This window comes from Callorhinchus milii, unplaced genomic scaffold (assembly GCF_018977255.1).
Source record: "Callorhinchus milii isolate IMCB2004 unplaced genomic scaffold, IMCB_Cmil_1.0 Scaffold2, whole genome shotgun sequence".
Lineage (NCBI taxonomy): Eukaryota > Metazoa > Chordata > Chondrichthyes > Chimaeriformes > Callorhinchidae > Callorhinchus > Callorhinchus milii.
Genome location: NW_024704743.1, coordinates 113822183 through 113847659, shown reverse-complemented (window position 1 = coordinate 113847659; position 25477 = coordinate 113822183). Strand labels below are relative to the sequence as shown.

The following is a 25477-nucleotide window of genomic DNA, read 5'->3' as shown; positions in this document are numbered from 1 at the left end:
CATTTTTTTAAACCAGCTTCAAAACTCACAAGCACTGCAGGTGAGAACAAGTTAAACAGCATGAAATATGTTGATTTATTTCAGATTCCCTGATTCTATTCAATTTATGCTTATATTCTCAGGTTGACATGACTGCTGGCAAATCATTCTTTCTGCAAGATGTATATGGCACCTTAAACCACTACTGGAGCAGTTGTGGGCAGCATTAGGAATTATTTTATGGCTTTATTGTCTCTGCAAAGCATTTGTTTGAACACAACAATTTTATGAAAATTGGCACCAAAGGATACTTGCCGTAGCAAGTCAAACATTAAAGGGGGACGTCAAAAGAAAAAGAAAATATCTATTTGGGAAGTTGTGTAACGATAGAATTCATCTTCAGGAGGACTTTGCTTTTCTTGCACGTGGTGAATCTCCATGTTCAGAATTCACAGTCCCATTCATTCCGTTAGCTGGAATACAGAAGATACAGTTAATAATGTTTCTTTCTTTCGCCCACAAATACAGTCAATTCACTTTACAGTATATTCTGTAAAGCAGATGTCTAGAAGGCCTGAAAAGCGCTATATCAAATGCAAGGATTATTATTATTTCTTGCAAAGTACTGTTTAGTTTAAATATTGGATTGAAATAATATAATAATCCTTGCATTTGATGTAGCGTATTATCACGTCTTCTAGACCTCTCAAAGCGCTTTGGTGGTTTAAGACATCTAAGTCAACGGTGGTTAGAGACAATATGTAGAACAAGCACAATAAAATGCATGCAAAGTAGACTCAAGCAATTCAAGAAAAATAAACTGAAACATAAGAAAAACATACGTAACTTAGAACAGATTGTCACTGTATAAAGATCTTCATACAGAATCCATTCCTCAATGTAAATTAGTATATTTTACAGAATACGCAAAGCCTGCTTGAACATTACATATTATCGCAAGATATAAATCTTGATGCTCTGCTTCACCCCCCGATGTGCTTCAAATCGCACATCCATTCCATTGCTAAGAACCCTTCTCCAATGCTCTTAGCCAACTTCTTTAATTCAATCCTTCACAAGCTCCCAAGTATGCACCCCTTACACTCTTCCATACCAGACTGCTCAGCTATTATTCCCGTCATCCCCCCTTCCCCTCTCTCCCACCCCGGGTCTGAAATGCTGTACTCTGCCTTGGGACGTCCTCCCGACACGAAAGGCGCTATACAAATGTAATCTTGTTGTTGTCATCGCTGGCTCCACTGGATCTTCAGTCTCACCCATTTGCTACTTTTGCAAACTCTTCCAGTCCTGTTTTCTTGCCTATACTTTATGCTCTTCCGATTCAAGCCTATTGCTCATACCTCCCCACCTACCCTACTGTTAGAATCCAAGACTAGCCACTGTGCTCCTGCCTCTGGAACTCCCTTCCAAAAATCTATTGCCCTTTTTCCTCCATCCCTCCCTTTAAAGCCCTCTTAAAAACATCTTTCTTTGATTGTGCCTTGGGTCAATAGCCTTAATTTTCCCTGTTCCCTATCAGATCTGTTAAGAGTTTCAGAGACATTGAGCCTTTGTGAAAGGTGCTAAATTATTATGCAGTGTTTCCTCTTTAATGCATTGATGCTTCCTGCTTCAAATACAGCTTTTGGCAATGAGTTCCATATTCACAGTAACCCCCGTCTGAAGATTTTCCTCCCAAACTCTCTTGAAGGTCTGTTCCTGGCTATCCTAGATTTAATGCCCCATTGTTATGGAATTGCCAATAAGTGAAAACAGTATCTGTGTTTATCTTAAGAAACCCCTTCATAATTTTAAAATGCATCCATTCTCTCATTCCTGGTAATATTCTAGTACATTTATGTTGCACTCTCACCACTTGACGCAATATCTTTTTTGCAGACTGCCACTAGAAATGTAGAAATGTATTCCAAATATTGTCTATCCGGGTTTTATTCATTTTTTTGTATGTTTGTATTTTATACTAACTGACCTCTGTTTTCTCCTTTTCTAGCTGTTTTGCTTTTTGTATTGCCAGCTTTCTTCTTTAGGGAGTTGAGTTGTGCATGGTCTTTCCACCTCTTAAGCTGGAAGTTAACGAACTTCCACATCATATAAGCTTGAGTCAAGCAAATGCAAGTCAGGGCACTTATTCTGGAATCAAATATAATAGGTTAATGCTGCATATAACAGTATTAAAATATTTACATTCAATCCTATTAAAGCCCTGCAGGATGCTACCCTGCATAAAAGGTGCCATATAAATGCAAGTTGTTGCGATTATAATAAATTCACAGGTTACATATGATCATATTAAACTTGCAACTGAAACTACTATCATATCTTGTCTGGAAAATATTTTCTTTTAAATTTGGTACTAATGACCTATAATGATTATACTAATGTCTCGTATTACCGAACGGATCGACTTCAAGATCCTCACACACGTGTTCAAATGCATTCACTCTCTGGCACCCCTCTACCTCTCTGACCTCCTCACTCTACTGACACTGGCCTCCTGCTCGTCCCTCGCACCCTCCATCGGGAGGTCGCTCTTTCAGCTACTATGCCCCAAAACTCTGGAACACTCTCTCTCAATCCCTCTGCCTTGCCCCCTCTCTCCCCTCTTTCAGGGCCTGCCTGAAAACGTTCCTCTTCGACCATGCTTTGGAGTCCTGTAGCTCAGTGGTTAGAGCACTCGCTTTGCAAGCGAGAGACCTGAGTTCAATTCCAGGCAGGTCAGGGCGAAACTTTGGGCAAGTTTCCTTACTCCACACGCCTAATAATAATCCCTCCAAAACCCAAAACAATAATAAATTGGTCATTTTCAATCTACGACTGTTTGTGGGACATTGCTGTGCGCAATTGGCTGCCGCGTTCGCCCTCAAATATACAGTCAATTCACTTTACAGTGTGTTCTGTGAAGCGCTTTGGGACGTCCTCCTGACGTGAAAAGCGCTATATCAAATGCAAGGATTATTATTATTATTATTATTATATTATTATTATTATTCTGTGAAGCGCTTTGGGACGTCCTCCCGACGTGAAAAGCGCTATATCAAATGCAAGGATTATTATTATTATTATTATTATATTATTATTATTATTCTGTGAAGCGCTTTGGGACGTCCTCCCGACGTGAAAAGTGCTATATCAAATGCAAGGATTATTATTATTATTATTATGACCACCTCCCCCTCCCCCTGGCTCGGAGTCAGGCTCCGCCACTGTTAAGCGCTCTGAGCTGCTACCCTGCGTGGAGGGCGCTATATAAGTGCAAGTTGTTGTTGTACTTACAAATGAACACTGTTTATATTTGTGTTACCTGACTTCCCACATTGGTTACTGTGGTACAGTCAATAACTGGTGTAGGTTACATAACCCTGGTTTGCTTACTTTAGCAGACGTCTGGATTACAGCGTACAGAGTAATCTCTGATTACTCAATGGTTCAAAGATTTAATTTGATTAGTAGTTAGGACTGGAAAGGACCCAGATTTGTGTTAGCTGATCTGTTGTCCTATCCTGAAATGGCAGTCTAGCATCTAACGCTACACTTGTGACAAGTCATGCTTTGTTCCATTTATGTTCCTTCCATGAAGACTGAACGTTTGTAGCTATCAAACACATTTAACCTTAAAACCTTTTCAGATGTGAAACGGACAAATATCAGCTCCTGGTGTGTTATATTGGAGAACGACCAGAAAATACTATATGCGGATCACGATGGGCAGAATAGCCTTCTTTTGTGCTACAAAAAAAATTCTAAGTTTATAACAAGATTTTCTTTTTATCTTGGATAATGAAAGCACAAGAAAACAGCAGATTGTAGTTTTTTTTTACCTTACAGCCAGTATGTTAAAGTTTCCAGCAGCTAAATCAAGACCTTGATTTTCAGCTCCTGCAAGGCCAAATCCAAACGTCAGGACAGATAGGGAGAGAGTAAGCAGTCGTGTCACTACGAACAATAAGGCCCAAACAGTAAATCTAGGAATAAAAGAAAAATGACATTTAATACATGGCTTCCTCAATATGTAGAATTATGAATAAAACAGCAAAGTATTGTTAAATGGCAGTTTTACAAGATCTGCACGATTCTTAAAAATCAACAAACTACAAAGGGAACAGACTAGTTTGAAATGAAAATTTTGCCAACCCAGGGTTATTTTCTGCTGCTTCCCATTAAAATCCATGAGTGGAAGAGAGTGAGAAGATTATGGATGACAACAAGAAATTGTTTCTCCCACAAAATATACAATCAATTCACTTTACAGTATATTCTGTGAAGCACTTTGAGATGTCTCAAGGACAAAATAAGGCACTATGTCAAATGAAAGGATTATTATTATTTCACATGAGGTGTAGGTCTGTGGGAAAGAAATACAGTGCTTTTCCCAATGGCTCAGTTAGTCAATGCACAATTACTGTAAAACTGAGCCACCCTTACTGGCAAGGTCCCAAACTCTTGTTTAGAATCAGGCTAGAACAGTCTGCTATTCACTGGCCGGGCTCACAAATACAGAATGGTTTCTTGATAAAATAAAATAATAATCCTTGCATTTGATATAGCACTTTTCATGTCTTCTAGATGTCTCAAAGTGCTTCACAGAATATACTGTAAAGTGAATTGACTGTACATTTTTGAATGCAACGCAAAACCAATTGCACACAACAGTGTCCCACAAACAGTCGTGGATTGAGTGACCAATTATTGTTTTTTTTTCTTGAGGGATTATTATCAGGGGTGTGGAATAAGTAAATTTGTCCAAGGTTTCGCCCTGCTGGGAATCGAACCCAGGTCTCTCGCTTGCGAGGCGAGTGCTCTAACCACTGAGCTACAGGACTCCTGACTTGACTGAAATATCAAAAGGTAACTCTACCCTAGCGCAAGCTGGTTTGAAAATCTAAGTGTGGAAAGCTTTTTAAAAAGATGCTCCAGTCAATTTTCCTCTTGACCCAAAATTTAATTGTTATTATGGTTGCTCCATCTAGTGGTCAGAATGACAACTGATTGGGAACCAATCCAAAATTCAAATCTACTACCCTCCAAGTGGGAGCACAACCTTCATGGCTAGGTAATACAGAATCTTGATGGGGACTCCTTCTGAGAGCCATAAATACATTACAAAGATTTCCCGAAATGCTCAGAAAATATATTAGTCTGATGCACAGATCTCTATGGATTGGGGTGAAATGCATGGCATTTCTTAGTAAAGTCCATTCATAGAACCATACAGTACAGAAAGAGGCTATTCGGCCCATCGTGTCTGCGCCGGCTCCGAAAAGAGCAATCCAACTCAATCCCACTGGCCCGCTTTCTCTCCTTAGCCCTGCAATCCGGTCCTCCCCAAATATCCATGTACTTCTCTCTTAAAAGTTGTCATTGAATCGGCTTCCACTACCCTTTCAGGTAATACATTCCAGATCCGAACAACTGGCTGGGTGAAATTTCTTTTCCTAATCTCCCGTTTCTTTTAACAACTAACTTAAATTGGTGACCTCGGGTTACTGACACACATGCCAGTGGAAACAGTTTTTCTTGGTTCACCCTATCATATCCTCTCATGATCTTGAAAACCTCTATTAAATCCCCTCTTAATCTCTGCTCTAGGGAGAATAATCCTAGTTTTGCTAACCTTTCCTCATAACTAAGGTCCTTCATTCCCTGGTACCATCCTGGTAAACCTCCTTTGCACCCTCTCCAATGCCCTAACATCTTTCCTAAAGTGCAGTGCCCAGCAATGCTGTATATTAGACCCAATCTGCATGTACAATTCCCGAATATCTGGCTGCGCCAATTTGTATATCGCTAAAGCTCAGGTTAACAGGAGAAGATAGCACAGTAAAACCCTAACAGTAAATTTGTTTGATTCTGACAATAATATAATTCAAAATAATGCATTTCATTAATTTAGTCTGCTTAAATGTAATATGTAAGAAAAATCCTAACTGCAACCTGCACTGTGGAGAATGTGTACAGTGCCTAATCTGAAATAATTGTGGTGAATGGAGAGGCCACACATGGAGAGGCCACTTGGCAAAGTTACCAGAGGACTGCCCATGCCTGTGAAAATACACCCACACAAATCATTTAGAGAAGAAAAAGGATTGTGAACAAATTGCATAGCAGGCATCTTTCCCAGTGTCCAGGCACATTTCCAAGAGAATGGTACATGTTCAAACACTCTTTCAGCATATGATAGTTAACACTGCATTTGAACTTCTGTTGATGGACATAGCTTCAAGTCTCAGTTGAAGGGTTTTGAACATCTTAAGCATTAAAATAACTGATGCTATTCTACTCAGAATTTCCAAACATTTGCCTTTAATTGGATCACGTGTGGTACTTCTCCACATCGCATGAGTAAGAGACCATATACACTTACCCTTTCTCCTTCTTTTCATCACTGAAGTAAAACAGACGGGATATGTGAAAAAGAAACTCCACAAAATAATGTAGCACCAGAAGTACCAGGCCAAAACGGTTTAGGCTAGAAAATGTTTAAAAGAAAATTATTCAAAATTTATTTTGCAAATCCAACAAGAAATAAATATTTTTTCTTGGAAGTAAATAACCCTACTCACAAAAAATGAACTCAAAGAGCTGGAGTCTCAAAAGTTGCATATAAAGCAAGTATAGACAGGTATCAAAATAGTATCAATCAATACGGTTGATCTTAGTAGACTTATTACAGTTGAATTTTGTCTATGTTATTCACCTTTTGTCATCTATCGCACAACAGCTTTTGAGACTTGGGTTTTGTTCAAACTATGTTGATTTTGTAAAAAAAAGCAAGACTCACTTTAATATATAAGCTCCAGCAATGTGGAAGATGTACAAAGCTGTGTACAAAAGCTGCCGAGGAATATCCTCCTGGAAATAGACAAATGACAAATTAGCAATACAGAACCCACATGGAGCTTTGAAGAAATATTATAACAGCCCTTTATGTGCTGCAACATCACTCAACCAAGTACAACTCCTTTAACTAACCAAATCCAGTCTGTCTGTTCCTTTTCACTACATTTTTAAAGAGTGTAATAATTTATCATCAGTTAGGGGCGATATAATGATCAATACCCCAACATGGAACATTGTATCTTTATCATTTAGTTGTTCAAACAGACATTTGCTATCTATTGAAGATCTCTAGATGGTAAGACGTCAAATAAGCTTCTAATGACTAGATACAGCAGTCCCCAGCATGTTATTGTAAAATCATTAATTAAGCAGTGCAATCATTTCTATTCAAACTCGTATAAATGGTAAGCTTGCGCTAACAAACTACTGCATCTTCCTTGTTGAACACACAATATTTTCCACTAGATTACTAACGTTATCAAATAGATTAAAGTTAGATTTTCCCTCTTTTTTTAGGTTTTAAAATACTTTCCAAATTCAAGCTTGAAAAATGATATCAGTTTAGGATTTTGTGCATTCTCTGAAAGAGATTTGTGATGCTTTTTTTTAAACCAAGAACTGCCAATGGAACAGGGTTTACAATGCATTTAGGACAGTTTTTTCTGGACAGGAAGGACAGGGATGACTGTATTAATACACCACCCTTTTTCTCGTCCACCACCTCTCTAATACCAACTAACAAGGTCTAACTTGTGCTGTGCTTCGCTGATTTATAATAGAAAACTTTAAATTTCAATATTTGAAAAGAATAGACCATTTTAGCAAAATAAATGCAGAATTTATGCAGCTTTAGGTCACGGAGAACTGGTGCAACTTCCTGGTTAACTATCAGTGGAGTCCTGTAGCTCAGTGGTTAGAGCACTCGCCTGGCAAGCGAAAGACCTGGGTTCAATTCCTGGCAGGGCAAAATGTTAGGCAAGTTTCCTTACTCCACACACGCCTCTGTTTACCTAGCAAGTAAGTAGGAACCTGATTATTAGTCGATTGGCCGATTGTTTTCTGGGTTTAATAATCCCTCAAAAAAAAATTTGGTCGAAAATTAGTTTCTATAAAATATATGTATCAACATTATCTTTACCCAACATTCTTTGTTCATTCTCTCATCATTCCTAATATCGGATTGAATTCTGAAATTGTGCATGAAAGAAAACTAAAAACAGATGCCTCACCTTTCTGGTTTTCTGAAAATAAAGTTCTGGCAAGCCATGTAACCAGTAAGCCAACTGAGCAATGTAGAAAAATTTCACCTGAAATCTAAACAGAGAGAATACAAAACAACATCAATATAAAATAAACATGTGCACTGAAACCACTGTATGCAAGCTTTCCTGTTGCTTGTCCAGCTAGGACCACCCTACCCGTTGGCCCAGAAGCTGGACTACTGAGACCACCAAAGAGGGTTGGCTTGATCCTGACATTCTGTTGCCAAACAAATTAGTTCTAAGGAGACCCTGCTTCTACCTTCCCCCCTCCCCGTTGCTGCAATGGTGTTTTACAATAAAGTTATGCCAAGTTTGTTTCACCAACAGAAATTATGTAAGTACTCACGGCATTTGTGTATGAGGGTAGCTTTCCCATAAATTTGTGGGATATGTTGCATACTTTTCCTAGAAAAAAAATCAAAAGGGAAAGTTTGCTTCGTTTTTTTTAGGCCTCTTATATACTATATTCAATGAAGACCAATAAATGGAAGTTAAATGTTGAACTTACAGAAGCTAGAATGCATGTCCCCCAGATAAAAGAAACCAGATAAAAGGTACCGAGTTGTCCAGATTCATTGAATTTGCTGTGCTTGGTTTTTGAAAAGTGCATCCGCCTATTGATTTTCTGAAATACAAATCATTGTCATTTTGTAACTGTATGAACCAAGTCCAGGATCGCTTCTGGTCAATTTAACTACGCTATATACTCACATCTAGCACATACTCCTGCAAGATGGCATGGAGAATGATTGCAATCAACGTGTAAAAGAAAACTGTGGCAACGTCTTTAAAACCATAATGGTAAAGAGTAGCCTGTTCAGCCTTTTCATCTACAAAAAACAGAATGAGTTCAGTTTATTGAAAACAAATATTATACAGAACTGAATGCACAGAAAGACTAATGGTAAACAAATGTTTGCACAAAACAAGAACTAATGCTATCAGAAATTAGGACACAGACATAACGTACATAATTATCAGTTGTACAATAATAATGTTTACATTTGATCTAGTGCCTATAACTTCAAAAGTCAAAGCATTTCACAGATAACTGCTGTCAAGTGTAGTGACTGCAGATTTGTAGTCAAACCAACCAGATATTTTGCAAACAGCAAAAAATGAATCTGGAAGATTACTGAGCGGGACCCTGGGAGGAAACTAATTTCTTGTTTCAAATAGTGCAAGGGGATTTTTAATGTCCACTTAAATAGGAAGATGGCTGCCTGGTTTAATGTCTCAAGAAAGGACAGACTGATAATTTCCACAAAATATTTGATAATGTTCAAAAGAAAATTCACCATTAAAGGGTACAGTTGGACAGATAAAAATTGTCTGTTCACTTCATGGCTATTTGTGAGAGATTGCAAGTTGGCTGCAGCATTCGCCTACAAATAATCAGTCAATACACATTACATAAAAATCCTGTGACGATCTTTGAGACCTTATGATGACTATATGAAATGTAAAAATTGTTTTACTACTGCTGAGTCCAATTAGAAAGAAATGGTAACATCACTGAAAGGGAAATAAAGCTCATATAGCAATATGTATATATATATTTAAGCAAAAGTCTCAAATATAAGCAGACCCGTTTTATATTATATAGGAACAATAGCTTAGCAGCTTTGCAAATTAGTTCCTGATTTGGATGCCTAATAGCTACCTCCAAGATAACCGATTTTACTCAGATGAACTTCAGGATGGTTTACACTTGTAGGTACTACAAACAATTAATAAAAATAATAATAATCCCTGCATTTGATATAGCACCTTATCGTGTCTTCGAAATGTTTCAAAGCACTTCACAGAATATACCGCAAAGTGAATTGACTATATTTTGTGGGAGAAATGCAACAGCCAATTGCGCAGAGTAGTGTCCCTTCCCAAACGGTTGTAGATTGAGTGACCAAATTATTTATTTTTTTGAAGGGATCATTACCCCAAAAAAAGCGATCCTCCAATGGATACCAACCAGGTTCCAACTTCCTGCTAGATGAATAGAGGCGTGTGGAGTAAGGAAACATGCCCTGTCCAGGAATCAAACCCAGGTCCTCTCGCCTGCAAGGCAAATGCTCTAACCATGAAGCTACAGGACTCCACTATTAAAACTGGAAACAATGGCAAAGTCATAAAACAAAGACAACTTACCTGTCGTAGGAAATGTAATATTGTACTGGACAGTGACAAACGAGACAGCAATTTTAGCTGTCACCTGTAAAACAAAAATAAAAGAAAAAAGGTCTCCAACTTGATGCTATCTCCCTATCTGATCAATAGAACACAAAATGTATTACTCTACTTTCAAGGCTGCCAGTCAATACAAATCAGACAACATACAGCGGGGTTTTGATGCTGCTCATACATTCTAAAATGTAAATAGGGTTCTGGTTGTTAAGCGCTCCCTTGAGTCAATTCAATCAACAATGCAACAGCCCAACTGATTCTCCCCATCTGTGCTTAACTGCCAAAATGTATTCATTTCCAAAACGCTGCATTGATGATATACTGTATACCTCTGTTGATTTACATGATTACTTGGCGCAAATCATATGTTTGAATCAGAATTATCCAGTTACAGTGTTTGCCGCTTGACATGGATTTTTAAAAAGTCATCAAAACAAGCTTTTTACTTTTCTCTAACTTATCCAGAACAAAATGGTAGGTTAAAAAATACACCTTTGATATGGACAAGGAGCCAATCAGTGTTGAAAGACTGTAGAAGGCTAAACAATCAAATTCAAGTTGTAATTGTGATTAGATATGTCTCCACAAAAGCCAATCCATCCAAGACAGGTGAAGCCTGAAATCTTGGAGGTTTAAGTTTCATTTCCCCTCAGCCTCAAACAACAAATTCAACAGCAGCAAATGTAAAATCTGCTGGAACACCCACTGGGACTTTCTAGGAAAACTATTGAGACTAGAGCTGGTGTAAAGGATTTTACAATGATTTCTGATTGACAGTACATATTAAAAATTAATTCTGTGTTTTAAGTTGGTACTTCTTGTTGTGAACTCACTTGGAATGGAAGTAGTCATCTTGCACTTGAATATTTCAGGTTAATAGTACAAGTAAATGTATTGTTGCAAAGTCTGACTTTTAAACTTGCGTTTAAAAACGAAGGAAGTTCCGATGAGTGAATTATATATTTTTAAAAAGTCAGAAAATGATCCAATACCGTTGTCGTGTGACATGCGACACACTATAAGTGCTGATTATCAGAGACATTAAAATCCTAAATCTGGATTCGGGTGCTCAAAAAGCTTTTTTTCTTCTCGTGAATTGCACTCTTTCAAAAACAGTTTACATATAATAATAATAATCATTGCATTTGATATAGCGCTTTTCACGTCGGGAGGACGTCCCAAAGCGCTTCACAGAATATACTGTAAATTGAATTGACTGTATATTTGTGGGCGAACGCGGCAGCCAATTGCGCACAGCAATGTCCCACAAACAGTCGTAGATTGAAAATGACCAATTTTATTATTGTTTTTTTTGATTTTTGGAGGGATTATTATTAGGCTCTGTGTGGAGTAAGGAAACTTGCCCAAGGTTTCTCCCTCTGCCTGGAATTGAACTCAGGTCTCTCACTTGCAAAGCGAGTGCTCTAACCACTGAGCTACAGGACTCCACATATATAATGTATATACATTTTTTTTTAAAAAGTTGCACTTGCAATAAAAAGTCGAGGCAGCAGGAGAAGGGCTAAAGTCACACATGTCTGAAAGCAAAAAAAAAATGGGGTTTGCTTGCAAATTCAAAAGGAAATTTGAGAGACACATTAGAGAAGGTGGTGGGGGGGGGTAAGGAGGTGTATAACAAAAGGAGGTGGTAACCCTGTGGCTGTCCCTCTCCAAACAGCACCAGACAAGTCAGTTGTACACGTCAACCCAAAGCCACAGTGGCTCCAGGTGGCAGGAAAAGCTTCGCCTCGCCCCCGCGCACAGCACTCTGGGAGTTGTAGTCGGCAGCCGCGGCCCCGCTCACTGCGCGGCATCGCCGAGCAACTCCAGCTCCCAGCGGCCCCCGCGCTCACCCACCGCGAGCAATGAAGGGTCTGCGGCGGAGAAACCGAGAGAGAGGGAGAAGCCTCCACCCCCGCCTCGGCCCCGGCTGGAACCCCGCCATCCCGGGAGGGGGAGAGGGCGTGTGGATTAGCGACCCGCGGTGTCCCCGAAGAGACGCTGTGAACGGCTGGTCCAGCACGGCTGCGCCGGCCTGTTTGCCGGAGGCTGCCGGCCCCGGAGTGCCACGTAACCGCCCCCCCCCACCCCGAGCGAGCGGCCGCCCGGCGTCAGCACCGAATTAGAAACTTCCAGAAAGACGCGGCGCTCAGCCCCGCGGCGCGGGAGCGGGAGGGGTGGGTGTGGAGAGGAGGGATGGAGCCCGCGGTCTCCACCACCGGGGCAGCCACAGCTCACGCAGCCGCCTGGACCTGCACCTCGGCCCGGCCTCGTCCCCTCGGTAAACCGCTCGGCAGCCCCGCGCTCACCTCGAACATCAGTCCGAGCAGGAAGACCATGGCGAAGCAGGACACGATGTCGGCGTGGTTCTGGATCACGAACTCGTGGCTCAGCACGGGCGGGCTCTTGGTCTTCTTGCGCAGACCCATGGCGTTCGGCAGCTTCACCCGCGGGAGAAAATGAGCGGAGGGAGACTCACGGGCTCTCACTACTGTCCGCGGCTCACCACGCCCCTCCCTCCCCTCCCCTCCCGCCACGGGCTAACCGTTAGACTCCGCCTCGGTCACTCTGAGCCCACAGCGCCCCCTACCGTCAGCTAATCAGACTCTGGCCACACGGCGGATCTGGATGGCTCCACATATGCGGAAACCCAGCACCGTCTGCTCCAGTACCCAAAGCAACGACAAGAGGTCAACCCTCTGTGCGACACCTACACATTAAACCGAGCAGTCGGGCCGACGAGAGAACGTCCTATGATAAAATGTTAGCAGTTTTAAATCTAAAATTATCTCAATCCAACATTATCTTCAAGTATTATATTGCCCTCTTGTGGCAGACATTGTTCTAACTTCTTCAAAATCTACTTATTTTTCTTGGTGGAGTCAAATTGCTTAAGTATCCCTTATCCCTGAACAACCAAATAAACGTAATGGGATATTATTTATATAAACCTGGGTATTTGGGATGGTGACCTGAGATGGGGCAACAAACGTATGACAAACAGAGAAGAACAATACTACCTGAGCCTCAGCTGACACCAGAAGAGAGAACTGGCACTGCGTTGCGCCAGACAGTGTTTTGTGGGATGAAAGCAAGAAGGGCTGATACTGCGGAGTCCCACAGTCAGGTACTTGTGAAGGAGGCATTTATTCAGTGCTGTCCATGCCATTTTGCATAATTTACCCACAAGGTTTTTATATATCAACAATGGGGTTGGTCTAAAATAGGGTACATATTAGACTTTCCAGTATACTTTACTGACCACTCTAAAATTCTGAAAAAAATATACACACAATGTTCAATTTGTCATGGTGTCTAATTTATTCAATACATTATCATGAAATTGTGTGATTTAGAAAGATTATTGTTTTACATTAAATATGGTTTCAATAATTTTGCCACTCACAAAATAGTCAATTTATAGTATATTCTGTGAAGCGCTTTGAGATGTCGAGAAGACGTGATGAGGTGATATATCAAATACAAAGATTACAAATATAGTTGAAGACTCTTAAGAATATTGTTTCAATTATACTTCTTTCATTTTCAGACTAGCTAGTAATGAATTAGAAACTCTGTACATACTACCCTTTTGTAATCCAGAACTGTCTCTGTAGCATTGCTTCACTCTGCAAACATGTCGATATATTTGTAATTAGAAAAACATAATACTTTGTACATCTCACGACTTTACATCCTTATCAGATCCATTTTAATTTTTAATTTTAATTTTACATCCTTAACAGATCCAACTTAATTTTTTATTTTATCGTTTTTCAGACGATCACTTGAAAAATCAAATTGACACAGCCTGGATCAAATATATTGAAGTCATCTCATCTATTTAAAAAGAGCTTGTGGATGAGATTTACAGCATACTTTTCCAACTTTGGGATACATCATTTTTCACTGCAAAACAAAATGACAGGTATTTTCACCAATATGATGTTTACAACAAAACTGTTCTGTTAATAATTATCAGTGAGACTAATTCAAAGATTCTCTATTCTATTAATTCACATTTTACAGCTGTAAAATGTTACAGCTTTTATAATCATGTCAACATTAAAGTGGTTAACAGCAAATTTAGTAACTCTATACTTGTACAGAAACACAGGTAAACGATTATACAAGCTCCCTGACTCAGTGCGAGAATGTGCAATCAAAATTTTTACATCTGCAGCCACTGGCCACAAATAAATCTAAAACTTACTAATATTAATTTTATAAATATGTTTGATGATTTATATATGTGAACCCACAAACTAGGAACTTAGGAGTTAAAGTTGGGTTCAATTTTTTTTAATGTCACATTTTCCATGGTTGAGAATACTCACTTAATTTTCCTTCTTTTCTTAGCTTTGTCAAGTGATGATTAATGTTATTCTCTGCTGCTTGATGTAAATGTTCAGGAGTATCCTATTGGAAACAAAAAACATACTGTACATGGAGTTGCTCTAAAGGGTTTTATGCCATAAGTTATGTATGATTTTGGCTTCAACATTACTTGATATTTTGTAGTTCACATTTAAATAAGAAATAAGGTTTACCTTGTAAATAATTTTAACAAGGTCTTCAGAGGTCAAAAACTTCCCTGATTGCTGCTCGAAAATCTTTAAAATTTGCTGTTCTCTCGAATTTCTGTGAGCTATGTATGCTCTGATTTTATCAGCTGCAGCCTGTATAACTGGGCCATGTCCTAGAATTCAAATTAGGCATAGAAATTAATTTCAAAGCAGCAAACCAATTCAGATGACAATGAGCATTTATGAAAGTCAATGCACCTAAGTCCTGGTCACTGTCTCCATTCTAGTATGAATTGTGACACATCTTGTTATGTAAAGTTTCAAGACAATAAAAACTTGCATTTTATAGAGCCTTTCATGCAGGATAATTTCTAGGAGTGCATAACAATGGCGGAGCCTGACTCCGAGTTGGGGGGAGGTGACAATAAACACAGTCGAAGAAAAAAGCCTACAGGTCTGATCTGAAAATGGGGAGTGCCCCTGGAACTGCCATCCCAGCCATGACCACACAGCCTGCGGGCTGATGCCGTCCCACTGATAGCTCGCTCGCAGTCTCTGCGTGCGCGTTTTGGCTGCCTCCCCGGCTTCAGCCTCCTCCTCCACTCTAAATTCCTCTTCTCCCACCCCCCTCTATCTGGTACTCCCCCTCCGTCCTTCTCTTCCACCGGCCTCCCCGCCATTCTCTCTGTCCTTGACCCCATCACCACTTCCCTCTGCTCCAACCTGGGCATCCTCCGTCGGGTCCATCGTGGCTCCCGGCACTGGCTGTCCTAGAGCAGCAAACCCAAGTGTTCCATCATTCACTCCCTCCGCTCAAACCGCCTCCTTAAGACAAACCCAACTTCCCCCTCATATGTACCCTCCCCAACTCTCCACTCACACCACTCTCCACAGCCATCTCTCCTGTACACCCAAAAATCCTCTCCGCATCACTCTCTCCTCCCTCTCCTCCCTCCAGCAAACCCACCCGCATTTTCCTCCAAAATAATAATCCTTACATTTGATATAGCGCTTTTCATGTCTTCTCGACATCTCAAAGCGCTTCACAGAATAGACTGTAAAGTGAATTGACCGTACACTTGTGGGCGAAACGCGGCAGCCAATTGCGCACAGCAGTGTCCCACAAACAGTTGTGGATTGAAAATGACCAATTTTTTATTATTGTTTTGTTTTCGAGGAATTATCATTAGGTGCGTGGAGTAAGGAAACTTGCCCATTCCCTCTCAAACAAAGCCCTCACCATCCACAACCTCATCCTGGACGAGCAACTTGACATTATTGGGCTCACTGAAACCTGGCTCTCCCCCAATGACCCCGTCCCCCTAGTTGAAGCCTCCCCTCCAGAATACACCTTCCACCACACCCCCCGTCCAAACCAACGTGGCGGCAGGGTGGCCTTCATTTCCAAAGCCTCCCTTGGTCTTACCCCCTACTCCTCTGGCTGCTTCCCCTCCTTCGAGCACCTCACCCTCTTCCATCCCTCTCTTCCACTGAAAATCCTTTTTGTCTACCGTCCCCTGGCTCCTTCCACACAGACATCTCTACTCTCCTCTCTTCCCTGTCCCTCTGCTCTGAATGCCTGCTCATAATAGGCGATTTCAACCTCCACCTAAACTCCCCTTGCACCACTTCTGCCCACTTCGCTGCACTCCTCTTTTCCCTAAACCTCACCCTTCACATAAGTTCACCTACCCACAACCGTGGTCATACCCTTGACCTCGTCATCACCCACGGCCTTGACATTTCCGACCACTTCCTCATCTCCTTCTCCTCTCACATCCGTCTCACCTCCACCAAGCCCTCAACCATTCTCTACTGCCTTTGGAAAAGACTACCCCCTCACAAAGGCCCTCACATCATCAAATATCCTATCCCTCTGGCCTTCCACCCACAGAGATCCTGAAGCAGCCATCCAGCTGCTCCATGATCGCCTCTCCTCCACCTTCAACTCCCTCGTCCCCCTGAAATCCAGGACCATCTCCAAACCCACCCGATCCCCCTGGTACATCCATCTCCGCTGCCTAAAAACCCAAACTCGGCTGCTCGAGCGCAGATGGCGGAAAACTGGCCTGAGCAACAACAATCAGGAGGACAGAGCCAGCCAGCGGCGACGGGTGGTGGAGTGGGGCGTGGAGAAACAGGGAGGTACCAGGGCATGAAGGGACAGTTAATGTCTACATCAGGCTATTGATTCCAACTCATCCATACCGGTATTTCTACTGCCCATGAGTCTCCTTCCAAACATCCCAAACCCCCTTTGCTACAGTTCCCCCATGCTCCTCTACTCCCTTGTCTCTCAGGTGTACATTGAGTTTTCTCTTAAATAGATTGATGCTTCGTGTTTCAACTACAGCTTCTGGTAGTGAGTTCACATTCTCACCACTCTCTGTGTAAATAAGTTTCTTCTGAACTCTCTTAGATCTGTTAGTATAATGGCTATCTTATATTCATGCCTCCTTAAGTTAACAATTGAAAGCTGTCTTTATGTTCACCTTATCTACCCTCTTCATGATTTTAAACACCTGTCAGGTCCCAGGAAAAACTGCCTTAACCTGTCCAATGTTTTCTGATAGTTGTATCCTTCCAAAATACACATTTTGGTGTTGTGATAAGGTGCTAAATCAAATGCAAGGATTATCATCATCCTAGTAAATCTACGCTGCACTGTTGCCACTGTTACAATATCCTTCTTGTACAACAGAAATAATAATTTTATATTTATATAGTGCTTTTCACATCGAGAGGACATTTCAGAGCACTTCATAGAGCTGACTGGGAACCTGAACAGGTGGGGGGGCGGGGGGGGAAGAGTTCAGGATGGTGGAAGGGAGGGGGAATGGCAGAGGATTCCATGATGAAGTTTAGAGAGGAGCAAATTAACTGCAAGTCACCAAGGAGAACATATACATGGTGAACAGAAGAAGACTGAGGATAGAGCCCTGAAGGACACCACAACATTGTGTAGGGATTGGAGGCAGAAGCTGGTTAAACAAATAAAGTAAAGAAGCAAGGATAGATTAGAATGAATCCAGGAAAGGACAGAATTGTTGAGGTGGAGCAGGGAGGTGAGTCATACATATAAGTCTACATACAAGTTAGAATTATGAGCAACAAAATTGTATGGAAGAAATTCTACAGGTATTCTGTGGTAAAAATGTTGTGGTGCACCAGCAACAGTTCTAGTGCTCCTAGTATACAAATGGAAGGTTTAAGCTACTGCTTCAGCTTCAAGGCATCCAATGGTCCTGCTATGGAATTATGAGCAAAATTCCTGTATGAATTTTGTTTCTTCTTTTGCCTTTATAAAAACAAGGAATTCAGCAGATTGTTTAGAGCTGTAGAATCTATAACTCAACCATCTTCGAGAATAGAGGGCAAATTTTGTGGCTCATCCAATAAGGAGACTTACAGAATTCCTGTTATTTGGGATTGTAGCAATAAGGCCAACAATACTGGGACCTACAATTTTGGAGAAAGCTTCAGAAACTCCTCTCAGCATGATATTCATAATAATAATAATAATCCTTGCATTTGATATAGCGCTTTTCACGTCGGGAGGACGTCCCAAAGTGCTTCACAGAACACACTGTAAAGTGAATTGACTGTATATTTGTGGGCGAACGCGGCAGCCAATTGCGCACAGCAATGTCCCACAAACAGTCGTAGATTGAAAATGACCAATTTATTATTGTTTTTTTTGGTTTTGGAGGGATTATTATTAGGCGTGTGGAGTAAGGAAACTTGCCCAAGGTTTCGCCCTGACCTGCCTGGAATTGAACTCGGGCCTCTCGCTTGCAAAGCGAGTGCTCTAACCACTGAGCTACAGGACTCCACATGATATTCATAAGTGTCTATATATCATATGGAACTTGTAGGAAATAGTTGGAAGGTACCAACAAAGTGCTGCCGAGAAGAAATTAATACTTAATTGGTTTATTTAACTGGCTCTATTTCAAAAATATTGAACAAAGGAACTTTCCAAAATATTTGAATATTTGAAAGCATTAACTTCCTTTCATAATGAAACAAAACATATTCTTGAGTGAAGAAATAAACTGTTAAGAAGATCTATTTACCTGGATATATTAAAGCAGGTTTTAAAGTGAGTAACTTCTCCAGAGACTGCATATAATCATTCAAATCTTCAAAGACTGTTGTTCCTTCTCCTAGAATACAGTCTCCAGAAAATATCGCATTTTCCTCTTTTAGTATTAATGACATATGATCACTGGTGTGTCCAGGTGTGTATACAACCCTAAAGCAAAAAAAGTTAGTGAAATTAATACAAGTTATAATTATGCTTGAACTTGCAAATAGTACCTTACATGTTAGAACTTCTCAGAACACTTCACAGGATTTAGTATTCCCATAGTGTAGTGGTTAGCGCGCTCACCTCGCAAACAAGAGGCCCTGGGTTTGATTCCCAGGCAGGGTGAAACCTTATATAATAATAATCCTTGCATTTGATATAGCGCTTTTCACGTCTTCTCGACGTCTCAAAGCGCTTCACAGAATAGACTGTAAAGTGAATTGACCCTATATTTGTGGGCGAAATGCAGCAGCCAATCGCGCACAGCAATGTCCCACAAACAGTCGTGGATTGAAAATGACCAATTTATTATTGTTTTGTTTTGGGATTATTATTAGGCGTGTGGAGTAAGGAAACTTGCCCAAGGTTTCGCCCTGCCTGGAATTGAACCCAAGTGTCTCGCTTGCAAGGCAAGTGCTCTAACCACTGAGCTACAGGACTCCACACGAGTTTTCTTACTTGCCTATGTTTGTTTATCTAATCGTAAGTAGAAACCCAGTTGTTAGTTGATTGGCAGATCGCTTTCTGGGGGAATAATCTCTCATAAATTTGAAAAACAATTGGTCACTCAATCCACGACTGTTAGTGGGGCACTACTGTGCTCAATTGGCTGCTACGTTTCACCCACAAAATACAGTCAATACCTTTTACAATATATTCTGTGAAGTGCTTTGAGACACCTCAATAAAGTGAATGGCACTATATCAATGCAAGGATTATTATTATTTACTGTAAAGTATAGTGACTGGCTTTGGAAGGCAAACGTGGCAGTCAATTTGTGATAACAATGTCCCACAAACAGCTATGCAATGCACAACCAATTTTATCTGTTTTTATTCTCCCAGGACACCAGGAGAAATTCCCTTCTCTTTTTGATTGTGCCACGGGATCTGTAAAGTGCATCTGAATAAGCAGATCGGACCTTGGTTTGATCTCTCATCAACACTGTTTGGAGTGTCAAACACTTGGCAAAACAGAACTCCCAACAACAATTTACATGTAATCAGTGCCCTTCACACTGGGTAGCATCTTGGAGGGCTTAACAATGGCGGATCTTGACCCCGAGCTGGGGAGAAAGGGCACAGTCAAAGAGGAAGATCTTCAGGTGTAATCTGAAAATGGGCAATGTGAAGGGTTTTCCAGAGTTTAGGGGCATAGCGGCTGAAAGCACGTCTGCCACATTTTATGTAATATACAGTGGATAATATAGTAATATTGCACTCATATACATAGTTCAGATAACACTAAACTTCCAATAACAGTTTTAAAGTTTCATGAGCTTTCAGTAACAACTATTTGAAAAAATTGCTTCACATTTCCCACATTAAACTTCAGTTTGAATGGTTTCTGCATAACACTGCACCTGTATATCACAATGTAAGAAACAGCCAATGAAATTGTTTTCAATGACTTCACGTTATTAAAATTGTATCAAGCTATTGGTTCTTGCTTTCAATGATTTCATGACTTATTAATAAACAGAGAAATGCTTGCTATTTAAAGTACCTAAGTGTGGCTCCCTCGGTTTCCAATACATCTCCATCTTTTAGATATGTGTATTGTATGCCATCTTCTCCTATGGTTTCTTCTTTAGGTGGCTGCTGTGAAAGTTTGCTGATGTGAACTTTAGTACCTGAATACAACAACAACAAATTGCATCTATACAGTGCCTTTCAGAAGCACATCCCAAAGCGCTGGACAGTGAAGCGTAATCACCTTAGCTGGAGGCTGTTGTCAAAAGGGGTGGAGGTGCGAGGATGCAGTTGTAGAGGAAAGTCTTGAGACGGGCCTTGAAGGAACCAAGGGACGGGGCAAGGTGGAAGGATTCCAGGATGCAATTCCAGAAAGTGGGGGTAGAAAGGCTGAAGGCCCGACTTCCGACGGTGGAGCGAGCAGGGTGGGGGAGATGAAGCAGGCCAGTGCCTGACAAGTGAAGAGAATGGACCAATTGGTAAATATTTAGTAGGTTGCAGATGTGGGGAGGAGCAAAACCATAGGAGGGGGGGTTTAAAGGTGAGGACCTTGAACTCAATTTTCTGGGGGAATGGGGAGCCAGTGAAGCAGGATGGGGCTGCTTGGCTCAAGAATCTTAGTACAGGAAAGGATATGAATAATCTACAGCTTGTGGAGGGAAGAGTGGGCAAGTTCAGCGAGCAGGGACTACAATCATAGTCAAACATAATGAAAGTTTGGTTGAGGTGTACTTTGTTAATAAAGCAACAACTTGCATTTATATAGTGCTCTTCATGCAGAATAATAATAATAATCCTTCTATTTTATATAGTGCTTTATCCGGATTTGAGATATCTCAAAGTACTTCACAGGATATAATGTGAAGGGGATTGACTATGTATTTTGTGGCTGAAACGTGGAATATGCGCACAGCAATGTCCCACAAACAGCCATGAAGTTTATTTGGGGGATTATTGGCCAGGACACCGGGTGAAACTCCCTTCTCTTTTTGAATAATGCCATGGGATCTTTAACATTTACCTGAACAGATTTAACTTCTTATTTGAAGAACTGCACCTCTGATATCCCGAGCACTGCATTGGAGTATCACTTTAGACATGGGATTTGAACCCACAACCTTCTGACTCAGATGCGAGAGTGCTATCACTATGCCAGGCTGACGCACAATAGCATTTCCTATTTAACAATATTTATTTTTGGATTCAAAAATCTGAACAGCATGTCCAAAATTAGGCACATGAAATTTACAATTCATTAGATTTTTGGAATATGCACATAACGTACTATATAAAAGCAATAGTCTATCAAGTAAACTAATAATGATCACAAACAATTCTTAATTGTTCAAATGTATTAGTTTGTTAGTGAGTGATGTTGAGTTAATAAAACATTTAATGGGCGAGGAGAAGTGACTGATGGCATCAAGTCAAACAACAGGAAACAGACTAAATACTGACGGATCTGGTTAGATGAGGAAGTTATTCTTGCAAGTGACACACATCATTTAATAATAATTACAGTCCTTACATTTGATGTAGCGCCTTATCACATCTTTGAGATGTCTCAAAGAGCTTCACACAATATACTGTAAAGTGAATTGACTGTATATTTTTTGGACGAAACGTGGTAGCCAATTGCGCACAGTAGTGTCCCACAAACAGTCGTGGATTGAACTGGCCAATTTATTATTTTATTTTTTTGAAGGAATTTTATCCCCGGAAAAGCGATTTGCCAATCGACTAACAACCAGGTTCTTACTTACTGCTAGTTAAACAGATGCGTGTGGAGTAAGGAAACTTGCCCAACATTTCGCCCTGCCAGGAATCAAACCCGGTCTCTTGCTTGCGAGGCGAGTCCGCTAACCACTGAGCTACAGGACTACACTAATGTGGATAGTGCTGACTAGTGAAGATGAATAACAATGGGAATACATGAGAAATGTTGAAAAGGCTACAGTATACAAAACAGTGGAGTGGATACCTCGAGCTTAAACAAGGTAGTAGTTTCACACTACCAATCATGCATACAAAGATAGAAATACAGCAGTGATGTTTTTAATTACTAATGACTTGCAGATAGCTCACCGTAGCCTACTCACCATTAGTAACATTTTTCAATATATCTGATATGCCTCCAACATGATCAATGTGCCAGTGCGTTACCAGAATTTCCTGAATACTGGCATTTAATTGAGTCAGTGTTTGTTTCAAAAACCTGATGTACTCAGGTACTGCTGGTTCTCCTGTGTCAATCAGAATTCGACTGTAGGATAGAACATTTATTTTAACGTTAACCTTCTCAAATATGAGATGGAAATGCATATAAGGTGGTTAATAGTTGGAGTAGGAGTCAGGGGCTCAAGATTACAATTATGATAATTAAAGATTATCAATGACACTTCCTGCATTTCGTCCACAAAATATACAGTTGATTCCCTTAACAGTATATTCTGTAATTTGTTGTGTTGACAGTGCTGGTGTGTGTGTGTGATGGTGTTGACAGTGTTGGTGTGTGTGTGGTGGTGTTGTATTTTAACAACATGTCACTTATTTGTGTGTGATGGTGTTGACACCGGTGCGTGGTGGTGATGTTGACAGTGCTGGTGTGTGTGTTGACAGTGCTGGTGGTGTGTTGACAGTGCTGGGATGTGTGTGATGATGATGTTGACATTGGTGTGTGTGGTGGTGTTGACGCTGGTGTGTGTGTTTTGTTGGTGTGGATGGTGGTGGTGACAGTGCTGGTGTGGGTGGTGATGGCGACAGTGCTGGTGTGGGTGGTGGTTACAGTGCTGGTGTGGGTGGTGGTGGTGGTGACAGTGCTGGTGTGGGTGGTGATGGTGACAGTGCTGGTGTGGGTGATGGTGACAGTGCTGGTGTGGGCGGTGATGGTGACAGTGCTGGTGTGGGTGGTGGTGGTGACAGTGCTGGTGTGGGTGGTGATGGTGACAGTGCTGGTGTGGGTGGTGGTTACAGTGCTGGTGTGGGTGGTAGTGACCGTGCTGGTGTGGGCGGTGGTGGTGACAGTGCTGGTGTGGGCGGTGATGGTGACAGTGCTGGTGTGGGTGGTGACAGTGCTGGTGTGGGTGGTGATGGTGACAGTGCTGGTGTGGGTGGTGGTTACAGTGCTGGTGTGGGTGGTGGTGACAGTGCTGGTGTGGGTGGTGGTGGTGACAGTGCTGGTGTGGGTGGTGGTGACAGTGCTGGTGTGGGTGGTGGTGGTGACAGTGCTGGTGTGGGTGGTGGTGGTGACAGTGCTGGTGTGGGTGGTGGTGACAGTGCTGGTGTGGGTGATGGTGACAGTGCTGGTGTGGGTGGTGATGGTGACAGTGCTGGTGTGGGTGGTGATGGTGACAGTGCTGGTGTGGGTGGTGGTTACAGTGCTGGTGTGGGTGATGGTGACAGTGCTGGTGTGGGTGGTGGTGGTGACAGTGCTGGTGTGGGCGGTGATGGTGACAGTGCTGGTGTGGGTGGTAGTGACAGTGCGGGTGTGGGTGGTGGTGACAGTGCTGGTGTGGGCGGTGGTGGTTACAGTGCTGGTGTGGGCGGTGGTGGTGACAGTGCTGGTGTGGGTGGTGGTGACAGTGCTGGTGTGGGTGGTGGTGACAGTGCTGGTGTGGGCGGTGATGGTGACAGTGCTGGTGTGGGTGATGGTGACAGTGCTGGTGTGGGTGGTGGTGGTGACAGTGCTGGTGTGGGTGATGGTGACAGTGCTGGTGTGGGTGGTGGTGGTGGTGATGGTGACAGTGTGGGTGGTGGTGGTGGTGATGGTGACAGTGTGGGTGGTGGTGGTGGTGATGGTGACAGTGCTGGTGTGGGTGGTAGTGACAGTGCTGGTGTGGGTGGTGATGGTGACAGTGCTGGTGTGGGTGGTGATGGTGACAGTGCTGGTGTGGGTGGTGGTGGTGGTGGTGGTGACAGTGCTGGTGTGGGTGGTGGTGGTGGTGGTGATGGTGACAGTGCTGGTGTGGGTGGTGGTGGTGGTGATGGTGACAGTGCTGGTGTGGGTGGTGGTGGTGGTGGTGATGGTGACAGTGCTGGTGTGGGTGGTGGTGGTGGTGATGGTGACAGTGCTGGTGTGGGTGGTGGTGGTGGTGATGGTGACAGTGCTGGTGTGGGTGGTAGTGGTGGTGATGGTGACAGTGCTGGTGTGGGTGGTGATGGTGACAGTGCTGGTGTGGGTGGTGGTGGTGGTGGTGGTGACAGTGCTGGTGTGGGTGGTGATGGTGACAGTGCTGGTGTGGGTGGTGGTGACAGTGCTGGTGTGGGTGGTGGTGGTGGTGACAGTGCTGGTGTGGGTGGTGGTGGTGGTACTGTTATCCGTGGCCTAAGCTGAGCTGAACCTCCCACAGTATTTACATACCAGGGCCCTGTGCCCACCAGATAGGTGTTGGTGCCCTGCAGAGTCATGGGCCCCGGGTTACAGCCGAGGATCCGCACGACCCGCGACGACAGTTGCTCCACTTTGGGCAGAAAAGTCATCATGGCGGCCGCGGGGCACAGAGCGCGACGCCGAACTTTCCAGAATCGCTTCAGCAGCAATTCTCGGCGACGTGATGACGCTATCCGGCGTGACGTAAGCACGTTCGGCCGTGCCGGGGAGGGGGCGGCGGGGCGGAGCTCTGCTTCTACCACGTGGCAAAGCTCTGCTCCTTGTATGTGGGCTGAGCATTGCTGTGTTATGTGCTCAACAGGTGCAGGTCTTGTTGGTGACATCTTGTTCATTAGTTCTGTGTCATTCTTTAAATTGTTTTTGTGCATTGTATCCTCTGTGTGGCCTTGGCTCACAAGCCATTTGACACCCTTCAATTACTGTCAATAATAATTATTGTTCGATGGAAACCGTGTCACTTTGAATCGTCTCAGACACCTTCGCGCTTGGGGGAAAAA

General features: G+C 42.2%; 2 protein-coding genes, 1 long non-coding RNA gene and 2 other non-coding genes across 5 annotated transcripts; 2 read left to right on the top strand and 3 right to left on the bottom strand.

The window, feature by feature from the left end:
- Positions 1-211: 211 nt before the first annotated feature.
- Positions 212-12748, bottom strand: tram1 (translocation associated membrane protein 1). Its single transcript, NM_001292645.1, is given in 11 exon segments — positions 212-452; positions 1970-2130; positions 3819-3962; positions 6362-6466; positions 6779-6849; positions 8067-8151; positions 8446-8504; positions 8608-8724; positions 8811-8929; positions 10248-10311; positions 12593-12748. Coding segments are annotated over 11 exon segments (1119 nt in total). The 5' UTR covers positions 12713-12748; the 3' UTR covers positions 212-378.
- On the bottom strand, positions 4749-4820 carry trnaa-cgc. The gene has a single exon. It is a non-coding gene; the product is annotated as a tRNA-Ala (tRNA).
- On the top strand, positions 7733-7804 carry trnaa-ggc. The gene has a single exon. It is a non-coding gene; the product is annotated as a tRNA-Ala (tRNA).
- Positions 12749-13054: 306 nt separating the features above from the next.
- On the top strand, positions 13055-20138 carry LOC121848101. The gene is made up of 3 exons (XR_006084835.1): positions 13055-13410; positions 14064-14211; positions 19964-20138. It is a non-coding gene; the product is annotated as an uncharacterized LOC121848101 (long non-coding RNA).
- On the bottom strand, positions 13581-25131 carry lactb2 (lactamase, beta 2). Its single transcript, XM_007886960.2, has 7 exons — positions 24951-25131; positions 22690-22853; positions 20625-20751; positions 18886-19064; positions 14834-14982; positions 14621-14702; positions 13581-14192 (listed from the first exon to the last, which is right to left on the bottom strand). Exons 1-7 carry the CDS (start codon positions 25070-25072, stop codon positions 14152-14154), a joined length of 864 nt encoding a protein of 287 aa, XP_007885151.1. The 5' UTR covers positions 25073-25131; the 3' UTR covers positions 13581-14151.
- Between the last annotated feature and the right edge of the window lie 346 nt (positions 25132-25477).